Below are 14,950 nucleotides of genomic sequence, written 5' to 3' on the forward strand. Positions count from 1 at the left end.
TATATCACAATTTTTCAACGACAGACAATTTCAAGTTCAAGTGGGTTCAACCCTGTCTGACCATTATAATCAGGATCAGGGTATCCCGCAAGGCAGTAGTTTGTCTATCACACTATTATGTATCAAAACGTTTTAAGTGAGTCAGTTGATTGATCATTTGTTTGTGGATCATTATAATATATCTTGTCGGGGTAAAAGCATGCATACGATTGAGAGAAACCTGCGATTGTGTGTTAATAAAATAGCTAAATGTTGGGCTTGTCAAGGACCCAGAACAGGGACATCAGAAAACCCTTCTCCAAGTTTCTGTCACAGTCTTGGAGCTTTCCGAACTTTACTGGTAAATCGCCAATGATAATGCTGGGCTTAGGCAGCTGACCATATAAATTCTGATGATTGTCGAAGAGCTCATGAAGGTGGAATATATAAAGCGTAGGGTTGTGTATTGCCCCAAATTTCGTATTGCCATACATTGCCATATATTCCTCTGTACTGCAATATATTGTGAAAGCAAATTTGTTGAGTTCTGTCTACTGTTTAATATTCTTTAACCTCCACATTGAATCACATTATCCATTGTACAATCATAACATGTTTAGTTTATTTCAAAATGAAAAAAAGGGAAATCCAAAACATTCTTTGTTTTCTTTTTGATTATTTAATAACTCATTGACACTCAGAGTAAGTAAACTCAAAAGAGTCAAAACAAAAATGCCTCTGCCTGAGGCTAATACTGAAAGAACATTCAGTGAAAACTCACAACTGTATTTGTGGCTGACTGGCTGTGCTGTTTGACTCAGTTTTGCAAAAATTTAAAATGGCAAATGTAGAAATTTAAAGACAACCAACAAGTTGGGTGTTATGTGTGTTGTCTGTGTGACTTACATGATCACAAATCCACAATTTCTTCCTATAAGCTAAACGCATCCTTGATATCACTGAGTCTAGAGTAGTGATAAAGGTTAAAAATAGACACAACACAATTAGCTGAACAAAAGCTGCGACGATGCATGACAAACAGGTAAGAGAAGGAGACTCTGGTGTTTTGTCTGGAGTCACAGTCTCCTGGCTTCTGTTCACCGAGGTTGAAAACATTGTTCCCCCCTAACCCTGAAATAATGTCGCCAAACGTCGGACTTTGCGTGTTTGTTGGTGACAACTTCAAAATCTTCATGTTTCCTGTCCGCTATTTCTAAACAAATCAAGGTAACAACGTAAGCTTGTAACTAATGGTGTATCAAGAAACACCAAATGATTGTCAAAATACCGGTATCGCAATACGTAATTGTTTCAGTTTCCTATTTCGGTTAAGCTGTATACTGCTGGTAATACTGTGCTGCCTTAAAGAGCACAATGTAAATGCAATATGCAACTAAAGTCGGACAGCAACAGCTTGGCGAACAGTGTGTCGTTAAACAGCACTATCAATTACGTTCAGCCTGACCAGGACAGTAGACCATCCAGTCGCTTTATCACCGGGGGGAGAAATTAAATGGTAAAAACTGTACTGTCGTCAGTCAAAAATATCATCATCGTCAAGATACATCTCTTGGAGACATAGTGCTGACAGTTTAAGGTTTTGGACTAATAAATTAATATCATTAAAAGATCTTTCTAAGTCCTCTGCAATTTCAGTGGATCAAACTGGACGACTGAGTTACGATGGCTCAACCTGTGACCTCTCACATTAACATGAGGAAGAGAGATTCCTTACACTGTCCTGTGAAGAAGGAGTGACCTCCATCTCCAAAGGATCAAAAGAATTGTACACAGGTACCTCCAAAGGAGAGAGGGTCCTGACTATTTTATGTCTATTGATTCTTTTTCTTTCTTTCTTTGACAAATGTACACAATGTCTGGTTCCACAGTGGCTGGTTCAAGCTGACTCGCAGTCTGATTAACAATTTGATTCTGAGTTTGTGTCTTAGTATCTGAAGTTGATGTCACACTGGGCTCGGTGATGGTGCTGGTAGTAACGGGCTGATCTGACTTGACCAATGTCCTCTCAGTAAGGCACATGGTAGATGCAGTTGAAACAGGACGAGAACCTACAGTAGAGTACGCTATGGTTGACGAAGGCTGGGATTGGCTGTCTACCAACTCTTTGGCATCAGCGAAAGAAAGTTTGATTTCAGATTATTATTGTGGTTTGACTGAGACAAACGGGGCAGAACTTGAAGAGGCCACATGTTTTTCACGACAGTTCGCACAACGGCAGTCCCTATCACAATGTATGCCATCATGGTTGCCACCACAACGATGACATGCCATGGAGTTTTTATAGATTGAGGAAGAGTTGAACAAAAGTAAACAATGTGTTCGTTTTGCTGATATCACTGTCTTTTTGTGTTGTAAAGCGTTTAACTGATGTGACACATTGACTCTTCTAGTTCAGTTGCAATACTCTGTTCAGACATGTCATACAAGCGATGAGCTCTGTCTCACACAATGCCTTGACAAGAGTTCAGTGTTCAGTGAGTGAGTGAGTGAGTGAGTGAGTATGGTTTTACGCCGCTTTTAGCAATATTCCGGCAATATCACGGCGGGGGAAACCGGAAATGGGCTTCACACATTGTACCCATGTCGGGAATCGAACCCGGGTCGTCGGCGTGACGAGCGAACGCTTTAACCACTAGGCTACCCGACCGCCCCTCAGTGTTCAGTGAACAGACTAAGTAACCTCAACCTGTGTACGTGATATTGTTTATATTCACGCAAGCTGCAGTCTATTCTAAGTCTATCTTTGAAGGACAAAATAGATTTTCTACATTCTCATATGGTCATTGGTTTACCTCTTGTAACAAAATTATTCTAATATCTACGAGACTGACAGCAACTTCATGCGATAGACATGTAATGTCTACATTTATATTCATATGGTGCATGAACACAGTGGTCTCAATTCCGTATGCATAATCTGCATTATTCACACATTGTAGTGATGTACATGTCAGACCAGTATTCCAGTATACATTTTACCGTATTATCAGTGTACAGCCTGGGGTAAGTAATATATCTTATACAAGTATATTATCCTGCTAGTCCTAGTTTGTTCAGAGCGGCCCTTACACATTATAACTGAGCATCATGAGGTATGATGTAGTTGCTTTGTATATATGCCTTGAAAGAATGGCAGTGTGTAGCACATGTTGTGATGTATTGTTCGTGAATAGCATTAATCTATCCAATGTATTGTCAAATGCGTCTTTGTGTACGACCTCCAGGTATTTATTTATGTATTTCCTTTGTGCGAGAAGTGCGACACGCAAGTGGGTATAAATAAATTACATGCAATAAAACCAAGTATCGGTTACAGCCACTTGGGGTGTAAGTCCAGATTTGAAGAGGTCATATTAACATGTCTTATTGGTCATTTTCATTTTACTCATGAATATTTATTAAAAGGTTAGGATCCTCCATTCTGCATCTCTTGTGATGAAAGAATCACGGTCAAGCATGTCCTGCTTGACTGTGTTGACTTTTCCATCACGGGGGATAATTATTTCAGTGTCAAAACAGTTAAGGACCCATTTATCAATATTTTTTCACGTTTTATCATTAACATTTTAAAGGTTATAGAACTAATTCACAAATTGTGATGTAAAAAGTCATGTATGTTATCAATCGGTAGTGTATGATTAGCTATGCCCTCGACGGGGGTTGAAGTAGCGTAAAACTATTGTCCCCCTGATAGGGTATGTAAGACCACCTCTTTCAGTGTATTTTTATACCTACCTCTCTTTTAACTGGAGAATATTTGTTTACTTTTAATTTTAATCTCTGGCTAAACTTGCAACAATCGCCAGTAACTTGGGAAAGTGTAAATCATGTTGGGTAACCATGCAGGTAGCATAGGTACCGTATGTACCCTTGGTCCCTAGTATATTGATTTTGCTGGCGATCTATAGCCCCATTTTTATACCATGTCCTACCCCAATAATCAGATATTGTTAATGTTCTACAACTAGTTTTAGCTGTGATATATTGCTAGTGATTATACTGTCTTTCGTCGACAGTTTTTATAAATATTGTATAGCTTGTTCAAGTCACACTGTGGCTGAAATATTGCCGACGTGATCTTAAATTGAACTCACTCACTCACTTTGTGCAAGGCGTTGTCTGTCTTGGTCCAGGCATTCGCGTACAGTCCATGGTAAATATGCATTCGCATAATGTTCATGTAATATTTGCATATACTTGTATCTTGTCCGTATCATAGTTGTATACGAGTGATGCGTTTTTCATGTGTTGTCATTTTCCTTGCAAAGAGATACCCAAGTGTCTGTGGAATGTATATGTTATAGAAACCTAAGATCAGCCTGGCTATGTTTCCAGGTTTGTCAGTACCATACCTGCGATCATTGATTTCACAACTTATCTCATCAAAAGTGCTAAACATCTTGGCCTTTCCTCCCTTGTGAAAATATTTCCCATGGTATAACTGGAATACTGTTCAAAACTGGTTGAGAGTATAGCTCTATCTAACTATATATAGAGACGCATGCCTGTTGCGTCGTTCCGCGGTCCATCTGTACCACTACGCCTCAAAGTTCTTCAACCGAATCCTGACCGCTGGATATATTCCGAAGCAACGGTAAGAAACTCTAATCGTTCAAAATATACAAAGGAAAAATTCACCGCTGATTCATTTAGAGATGTGACTCTTACCTGTGATCTCTAAGGTATATGCAGAAGAATGACAGATTTTGGTAACTGCAAAATCCTTCCCGGATCCACACCAGTGCGGATTTTTGAAAGGCCTTCATATCTTCAAGCTTCCTTTATACTAAAAGAAACAACTCAAGCAACAATGAGGTGGTTTTCATAGACGCAGCAAAGCAATTATTACTGTTTGACACTCTGGGTTTCTGAAAGCACGGAACGGCATTGTGGATATTGAGCAACACTTACTTTGAAATACCTGTGGATTGGGAACTAGAACCTAGTCTGGATGATTCAACCTTGAGGTGTGTGCGACAAGGAAGTATGTTCTCTGCTAAACTGTATGTAGTCTAAATCAGTTATCTCCACATCCCAGGACCAACACATGTTGACGATATCTCACTGCCCTATAAAATCCTATCTCCAATCGGACCCGTGAAGATCCGGGGTAGAATAGGTCTTCAGCAACCCATGCTTGCCGTAAAAGGTGACTATGCTTGTCGTAAAAGGCGACTAATGGGTTCGGGGGGTCAGGCTCACTGACTTGGTTGATGACTGTTATCGATCCCAATTGCGTCAATCGATGTTCAGGTGTTTATCACTGGATTGTCTGGTCCAGACTTGATTATTTACAAACCGCCGTCATATAGCTGGAATATTGCTGAGTGCGGCGTAAAACAACAAACCAACCGTCTCCATTCGAAGGTAACAACATGTGAGAATTACAACTCAAAGTAGTCGTTCACCTTTTCCCCATCCAAGAGATATGTAGACATTCCAAAAATCTAAAGACGTCTCATGTCATAACCAATTGTGTGCAAAGGAGCTGTCCATGGTGGAAAAACACAAACCACGTCGTTGTTGACCTGGATTCTTTCTTGAATTCTTGAGAGAAAACAATAAATACTTGTCAAAAATATAATACTCAATGATGATTAGGAGATAAATATTTCGTTTTGTAAGATTTGCGTGATGTTATGCTGAATGGATATACGGAAATTTCGTTTGAACACGACGCCGTAAGGCGGAGTGTTCAAATGAAATGAAAAATTTCCGTACATCCATTCAGCATAACATCACGCAAATCTTACACAACGAAATATTTATCGACATTGTAACATGAACGTTAATTAAATCGATATTTAGGAGGAACTAATTTACTGAGCGCATGACACAGGAAAACTGTCGTCAGCAATACGTCTCCTCGTGCTCACCTTCGAAAGGGTGCATGATATGGGGTGCCGCGAAACCGATTAACGGTTTCGATGTACTCCAATAATGATGGTTCATTTTACGAAAGGGGTGGACACATGTTCAAGCCCATTTCTCAGAAAATAAACAAACAACAGGAAATATCACAAATTCAATTCTTATCACAGTTCCTCATCTTACTTGTAATTTGTAGTTATGCGTATCTATAAAATACAAATAATCAAAATTAGAAAAGCCGTACATACTGTTTGGCCCCTATACAAGAAAGTGTCAACTCGCTGAGGTAGTGACAAGAGAGGTCAAACATGTGCGAGATTTTAGATATGCAGCGTAGCTGGGATGGAAAAAGTTGTTTACTGTCACAGTGGAATTACATATGTGAAAGAGACCATGGGAATTAGCAGAAGAATTAACCTGGAAGTTATTCACGGGAGCAGTGGACAGTGGCAGGATATTTTTATCTTGGACAGGTACCAATTTACGTTCGTTAGCGAGCTGCTGCTGTCCCTGAAGAATGTTCGAATAATGTCGTTTTGGAGCCTAGCTCGAGTCAATGGAATACGACTTCAACGATTCATCGGTTTTGTGGCCGGTAAGTTTGCAAATCTCACGATTTTCAATGCCTGCGTTTGACAGCAAAGTAACAGCAGTTGCCCGAAGACAAAGGTTTGTCTACACTTTGAGACCAGCGTTGGTAGAAATTTCTTTCATCATGTTGCCAATGACATTTACACCAACTGGCCTCGTGGTGTACCATTCGGTGTCGTCGACGTGGACTCGTCTCTTGGGAGCCTAGTAAAAACCACCATTGTTGGGATTGAGGAGAGACATGTATTTTTTTAATGAAAGTACAGGACAGAATTGGTCCGATGTTGCATAAATGCGTTTGTTGGGCCCGTTTGAGTCTTTGAGGTCCCCCCTGTGATTTTTTGTGACTTCGGAGTGTGTCATTTCAAAGAACTCAAACCCCTGTTCATCGGTGGATACACGAAAGGAAGATTCAGTTAATTCCCTTTGGTTTTCTTTACCACGACGAGCGAAACCGAGTGTAAGGTCGAACCACACTTTACGAAGCAAGCCGGAAGGAGTTTTCGTCTCCAAACTTTCACGATGTTTTTTAGATCCTTCTCGGGGATAGCAGCATGATGTGTTGTCTGGTCAAGGCCATCGCGCTTGAGTTTTTTTTATCATGGACAGAAAAACATTGTTTGCAGTGTGAAATTCCCGGTCTTGGATAATGTTGATGCTGCGCTCAAATGGCGGTCCCCTGATGTGCCTGTGTATGGCAGCACGGAACCCAACAAAACTCGATTTTGAGTAAAGATCTCCCTCAGCATTTCTGACTTCGGCATAAAAGAACCTCAGTCTCTCATTCAGTTGAGAAGCAGGAAGCTCTTCGAACTTGGGTTCAAAACCTCGGAAACCAAGCCATTCTGGAAGTGAAAAAGATTGCCTTGTTCAGGTACAAATGTGACAGTGAGTGGGAGTAATTTGTTATTAGTCCTATTACGGCGTCGTGTTTAAATGAAATTTCCGTATATCCATTTAGCATAACATATCTCAAATCTTACAAAACGAAATATTTAATTTATGTTAAGATTGTGGTTAATCTCGTTATATTATTGCCAATTTTTGCGATGACACATTGGTCACGCTTTACATTGCTATCATGGCAATGGTGTATGGGAGGTAACTCTCGCTGATGTTGATCGAATCGGCGTAGGAATTTTAGGTATTTGTATTTGCATTGCTTTATGTTTCAATGGCTTACGTCGAAATATTTTAACTCCCCAGGAGGTATTACGCCCAGTAGATTTGGAGAGGTTCCCATCCACGATGTCCTGTACTGCATTTGCATCATGGGACGCGAAGCGGTCACTGGACGCTTGAACTTTTGGCTCTACGGAAACGCTGGCTGTATTTCCTAGTTCAGGGGCCATCTCAGAACGGTTTTCAGCTTCAACAGCTGTTGTGAGTAATAATAATAACAAAAGTAGGTGGGTGTATGAAAGTCATAACTATTATAGAGTTGCAATAAATGTTTTTACTCTGTTAAAAAATAATTTTCTTTTCTTTTCCCTTTGGCCAAGCCCCAGAAAATTACATCATTTATGATTATGATTGGGTAATTAATGAAAAAAGGTAAATTTCATTTACCTTCAAATTCTTGAATTATCTCAGAAAATGTCTCGTCGTCCCAATCACTCAATATTTCATCGAAATCTCCGATGTGGAAGTCAGGGTAAATTTCCATCTGTTCCTCCATGTTGATGATTTCAAAAATAGTTCCATTAATTAATGTATACATACACGGTGATGAGACCCCAAAAATTCAGCGATGTTATGCTCATTCGACAACAGTTTTTTTAACCAATCAGATCAGAGAACATACCTACTTTTATGTTACAATGCTTAATAATCTTAATACACAGACGAGCGCAATTCCGACATTCGTTTATGGGGCTCTTTGGCCCTTTAGTCGAACATGCCCACAGGTGAACAAAATTCAACTGAAATATCACATAGCTTCTGCCTCAAGATGTCCTATGACCTGCCAAAAACAAGATCTGACATCAGTCATACACCTGTTTCTGAGAATCCACATGAAACAGATTCCACCTGTCTCAAATTCCTTCAGTGAATATAAAGAAAAGAAACACAATCCTTTCCATATTCATGGGAAATCTCGATTCCGATTCTCGATTGTATGATTCCGGCTATATCATGAGCATGACTTTGTGAATCACTATCACATATTGACGACACAAGGTGTTCGCGAATAGGATTTTGATTTAAACATATTTTATTGCGGAAAACCAAATGGATTAGGCACAAGTGACACACTTACGAGGCCTTCTCCGCGAAAAGGAGAATGTATCCTGCCCCACCTTGTGGAGAATGTTTTGTCACTCTGAATATTTATGCATATATCTAAATATGAAAGTGGTCTGCATAATTACTAGTTTTGGTGGATAAGTCAGTGGAAAGGAATTGGCTTTTTGATGGTTATTCAACGCTAACAGATCATCGATATTACATGAAGCTAAATGTAAACGTCTTGGCTGAATTACCTATTTTCATTTTGCCAATCCGAGCAGAAATTCCGATTCATATGCTGAAAGAACAGTCCAGCAAGAAGAGAAGCCCAGGTGATGCCTATGGGGATTCCTACTGCTGACCTGAGCATGAATGTCTTACGTCCAAATGTCACATAGATTTTATCATTGAGGAAGTCCAGCATTTTTCGTATTGTTTTCTCAGTACACCTCGGAGCGCATTTGCTTTCATTTTTGACAAATTGACCTGAACCTGTATATGTACCTGATATATAACTATATCTAAGGTCAACATGATTTTGTAACAAAAGGTCCATGGAATGACGTGATTTTATTGAAAAATCAAATGTTTTGACAGAATTGAAAATGGTTCTTTTCTGAGATTGCAAATGTCAAGCAAATCCTTTATTTTTTCTGGAATCTAAATGGTATTTATTCCACTTGTCTCAAATACTTTCTGTGAATATAAATTTATTTGGTAAAATGATTATATAACTGTGATTGTTCGTGACAAAGGGGGTTGAAGTAGCGTAAATTGTCCCCCTGGGAGGGTACATAAGTCCTATTTCATTCAAAGTATTTTTCATTTGCCATGTTTTTAATCGTACAATTCTTGTTGTTTTTAACTGATTTGGCTTAAACTTGCTGACAATCACCAGTAGCCAGAGTGATGGTGTAAATCCTGCTTGGTTACCATGTAGGTAGCAGAAGTATCGTAAGTACCCATGGTACCTAGTATGGTGACCTACCTTTGGTTATTGGTGATCTATAGCCAAATATCAATTATGTATATTTGACATTGTATACATTGTATACTTGTCTGCTTTATCCTTGCATTTATCTATTTTTAGTATCCCTTATTTCTTGTTGTGTATTCCGATACGTGGTGAAACACAGAGGTTAACCCAAATATCGGTTCGCACAGGAGGAAATGTTCAAATGGTCGTATGATCAGTCAATTACATTCGAACGCACAGTTCTACTTTCCATGAGAAAAAGGCCCTACAATTGTTCAAACACGTAACAGGCCCAAAATTATTTAAGTGCACACACGAATATTCCAATTAAGTATTAGAAAAAGGTCAGGTCGAAAAAGGAATCGAATCACCCCTTGATGCTCTTATATAGGCACAGCCTGCCTCCTAGAAACTGTCTCATCCCGAAACGTCTCGATCGATCAAACCTATCATGTTCATATATACAACAAGCATGAATTACTCCAATCGCATAAAGTATAGTATTATGTCATTCGAAAGCTCCACTCACTAATAGTTCAGTATTTACTGCCACTGAAAACAACTGGGGGCACGGGTGACCAAGTCTAAGGCGCCGCGATTCGCTGTGCAGAGTTGCGTTCTTTGGGCACGCCAGAAACCAATGATTGTGGCTTCGATTCCCGGTTCGCCCCGATGTTTCTAGGTTTGTCAGCACCATACCCGTGTTCGTGGGTTTCACCGAAGTGGTAAACGTCTCAGACCTGCATCACTTCGGGCTTTCCTCCCACATCAAGCTGACACGCCACGATATAACTGTAATACTGTTAAAAGCGGCGTTAAACCCAACTCACTCACTGAAAACAACTACAAACATAGTTACTCTAAAATTCTTACATAACAATTATAACATTTAACAGATTCGGAATATTAAGCTTAATGTCTTTCCTCTTCTACAAGCATTACATATTGTATGTACGTTTCCAGTAATAACTTAGGATGACGATTACATCAAAGAACATCGACAAAGGCTGGGCTTGGGTCATCCTGGCGGGTAGCTTCTTCTGCTTGTTTTTGAATGGCATCATGTGCTATTCAGTGGGCGTCATCACCGAAGCATTGCTGGAAGTATTTGATTGCAACCTGGCTGTTACTGCTGCCGTTGGATCGGCTGTCATCGGCATCGAAAGCCTCTCAGGTTGGTATTGGTATACATTTGTACTAAAGGTCAATTTGAGCAGTAAAACGTAGCCATTTAATCTGATGTTTAAGATTTACATGAAATACAGTATTAGCAGACATTCATAAACATTACACCTTGTGAGCCTTCATCCAAAACAGACCCGTGAAGACTCCGGGGTAGAATAGGTCTTCAGCAACCCATGCTTGTCTCTCCCGTGAAGGTCCGGGGTAGAATAGGTCTTCAGCAACCCATGCTTGCCGTAAAAGGCGACTATGCTTGTCGTAAAAGGCGAGTAACGGGATCGGGTGGTCAGGCTCGCTGACTTGGTTGATGCATGTCATCGATCCCAATTGCGTGGATCGATGCTCATGATATCAAACACTGGATTGTCTGGTCCAGACTCGATTATTTACAGACCGCCGTCATATAGCTGGAATATTGCTGAGTGCGGCGTTAAACAACAAACCAACCAACCAATCATCCAAAACAAAGCATGTCAGGTGAAGACTGATTACATCGATAACAAATAAAACCACTCACAATTTTGCAATGCGTTTTGACATTGATAATTCTGGAATAAACATAAGCTTGCCTCAGCTATAGAGCGAATATCCATTCGATATATGAATGTATGCATTTGACGAAGTCATGTGTTTCAGGGCCGTTTATCGGAATTGCCATCAACATTTTAGGCTGTCGTACGTGTACACTATTTGGAGGTTTCGTTGCAATGTTTGGACTGGTTGGGGCATCACTTTCAAGTAACCTGCCATCAACAATGGGGACTCTTGGTATTGTTACAGGCATGTTGTTGTGTGTTTAATGATGTCAAAATGATATACCCTGCATATGCAGGCATATGATCTACCACATGTCGTCATTAGATTCAATAGATTAGAATATGCAGCACAATGTACACTATAATTTATCTCTATCCTAGATATAGCGAGTAGGTTAGTTTGCATTGACATTGTTTAGAACAGTCTACAGCTACAACACAACGTGTAAGCGACATAAGGGAGGTTTACACCTAAGACCCGTGAAGATCCGAGGAAGAATAGGGTTCAGCAACCCATGTTGCCGTAACAGGCGACTATGCTTGTCGTAAGAGGCGACTAACGGGATCGGGTGGTCAGACTCGCTGACTTGGTTGATGCATGTCATCGATCCCAATTGTGTAGATCGGTGCTCATGATGTCAATCACTCGATTGTCTGGTCCAGACTCGATTATTTACAGACCGCTGTCATATATAGCTGAAATATTGCTGAGTGCGTCGTTTAACAACAAACAAACAAACCCTATGGCGAAACCCATGATCACGGAAATGAGACAAGCGAACTTTCAAACATAAAAATAAAGATACTTGGTGTCTTAAACCAATCTGAAATGCACTGTACATGTCTCAGTATAATTTATCAAAACAAATATCCAATGTGAAAAGACAACCTGTGGTATAGCTGTGCTTCACATCATGATGACAAGTTGCGTTTAAATCGAATTTTCTTTCAAACATTAAACAAAGTATATGTAGATGCTAACTAGGTGGTGTGGCTGCGCTACAGACGTATCAGTAGACATGAAATTAGATTAGAATATTAGTTCGTGAAACTTAATTATCTGATTTGTATACATGTACCACGCATCATGTTGGTGCTTGTTGTGATCTGGAGTTTCCTTACACTATTAATTTTCTTAGGTATAGGATACGGCTTTGGCTTTCTACCAGCGAATGTGATGGTCGGTTTGTATTTTGAGAAACTGCGCCCAATAGCAGCTGGAATAACGATGGCAGGAGCAGGTCTCGGAATGTTTGTTGGTCCGCCTCTCGTTCGCTACCTCATTGACAAGTACAGCCTTCAGGGAGCCTTCCTCGTCATCGCAGGGATTGCCCTTCATTTCTGTGTATGTGGTTGTCTGATGAGACCTCTTAAAAAGGACAACAGACCTTCAGGGGAAGCATGTATATCTTTCAGGAAAAGGTTATTGGATAAAATGAAGATCCGGATTGGTGGCAGATGCTCCTCCAGCGTGTGGAAGAACTATGGCTTTTTGATGTACATCTTCAGCATATACGGATGGAATTGTGCAGAGTCAGCAGTTTTGTTGCATCTTCCAAACTATTGTATACAACAGGGTTCATCAAAACAAGAAGCAGCTTTCTTGTTCACGATTATGGGCGTAAGTAACGTGTTATCCAGACTTTTTACTGGGTTCGCGGCCAATGACGAACGTGTAAGTAGCTTGATTCTCCACATGGGTCTTTTGGGCGTGGCTGCACTGTTCACATCACTCTTCCCTCTGTACTCTCACACATACGGTGGACAGGTCTTGTATGTTGCTGCTTTGGGGATGTATATAGGAGGACCAAACACTCTTTTTACACCAATCGTGTTTCAGCTGGTGGATCAAGAGGATCTGGCATTAGCATTTGGAATGGTGTATTTCTCAGTTGGAATTGGATACATGTCTGGCCCTCCTATTGCAGGTAAAGATAAATACACTCCTAGAACATAACGAAGCACCAGCCCATCCCCTCTCTTCAGTGAGGGATGAATTATAATGAATTACGCTGCACCATAAACGTTCATGTAACGCAAACTTTGTGATGTGATGACAAAAATACAACTTCAATATTAGCTTCAGTTAAATCAAGTATCTTTCAACCAGATAACCCTTTGTCTTTCTATTTAGGAGCTATAGTTGATGGCGGAGCAACGTATACAGAAAGTTATCTTTTTGCAGGTATGTAAACACATACGGCACAAGTACACGTTATGTGTTAATGTCGTCCCTTTTTCCTCTCCCTATGTCCAAATTTACTTTGCAGTAAGTAACACTCCATTTTCTCATGCAAACCCCTATCATTTTCCTTGAAGCTATTAATATACCAATATCTACTTTCATTGGAATGGCGTGAAACCCATTTCTGGTGTTCCCTCGCTATGATGTTGCTGACATATTGCAAAACTCGTAAAACCCAACTCACTCACTGTGATCAAAATGAAAAATAAATGTTACATCTGGACCACATTTTGCCATGTCAACTGCAAATCTCTATCATTCACTTATCTCTAATTTCGACAATGGTCCAACGATTGTTAACCAACACCGTAATTGTTGCAAATGCAGGCATCCATCTCTGTCGTTGTTTTACTTGTAGCATCTATGTTCCTGCTGTCTAGTGTAATCATGATGGTCATACCACTGGTCCACAACAGGGATGTACACACTGTCTCGACGTTAAACAAGAAGATGTCTGCAACAAAGTTGTCAGAGGAGACTGGGGAGGAAACATGTGTGATGTATGGGTTGACAAATTCCAGCTGATATTTTTAAGTGATTGAGTGACTATGGTTGTACGCGGCTTTTAGCAATATTCCAGCAATATCACGGCGGGGGACACCAGAAATGGGCTTCACACATTGTACCCATGTGGGGAATCGAACCCGAGACTTCGGCGTGACGAGGGAACGCTTTAACCACTAGACTACCTCACCTCCCCTATATATGTCAATGACTGATATGACTATAATGTGAGTGAGGTGAAAGTCTAAGCGGCAATATTTCAGCCATATTGTGACGAGATAAATATATACATTCACAATAAATATAGTTATACTGTATAAGACATGTCACCAAAGGACAGTACTATATTATCACAGATTTACGTTAAAAACAATTTGACATCATATTGACAGAATAAACTAAAAGTGATGGTGTATTATTATTCCTTATTCCTATACTGTCAAATTTATTTTAACTAAAATCTGAAATAATAATCAATAGTTTCATACCCTTGAAGATTCCGGGGTAGAATAGGTTGAAACTTCAGTAACCTATGCTTGCCGTAAAAAGTGACTGTTTAAACAACTGACGAACCAGTCATACCAGGAAACACTCTGGTACCTTCTTTGTGTGACTAGCAATACGATAAGTTGATGTGAATTGAGATGTTTGTCATGAATAATATCGATTGACCCTTTACAAAGGTGGTTATGCCAGTATTACTATGTCAAGCTATCCGAATTATCACCAGACATCAGAGCCTTGAAATTGAGAATCTGGCAAGAGTCGCACGCTCTTCCTATTTCTTTTACGGCCGGAGGACGGTCAAGGTTCTGG

The 14,950-nt window shown here is 40.0% G+C and overlaps 1 protein-coding gene across 1 annotated transcript; it reads left to right on the plus strand.

The window, feature by feature from the left end:
- The first annotated feature begins 10,642 nt into the window (after positions 1 to 10,642).
- On the plus strand, positions 10,643 to 14,155 carry LOC139448031 (monocarboxylate transporter 12-like). Its single transcript, XM_071229533.1, has 5 exons — positions 10,643 to 10,841; positions 11,486 to 11,629; positions 12,525 to 13,313; positions 13,520 to 13,570; positions 13,989 to 14,155. The coding sequence occupies exons 1-5, from the start codon at positions 10,643 to 10,645 to the stop codon at positions 14,153 to 14,155; spliced, it is 1,350 nt and encodes a 449-aa protein (XP_071085634.1).
- Positions 14,156 to 14,950: the final 795 nt, after the last annotated feature.

This window comes from Haliotis cracherodii, unplaced genomic scaffold (assembly GCF_022045235.1).
Source record: "Haliotis cracherodii isolate W230 unplaced genomic scaffold, xgHalCrac1.p SCAF_7, whole genome shotgun sequence".
In the NCBI taxonomy this organism is placed as follows: domain Eukaryota; kingdom Metazoa; phylum Mollusca; class Gastropoda; order Lepetellida; family Haliotidae; genus Haliotis; species Haliotis cracherodii.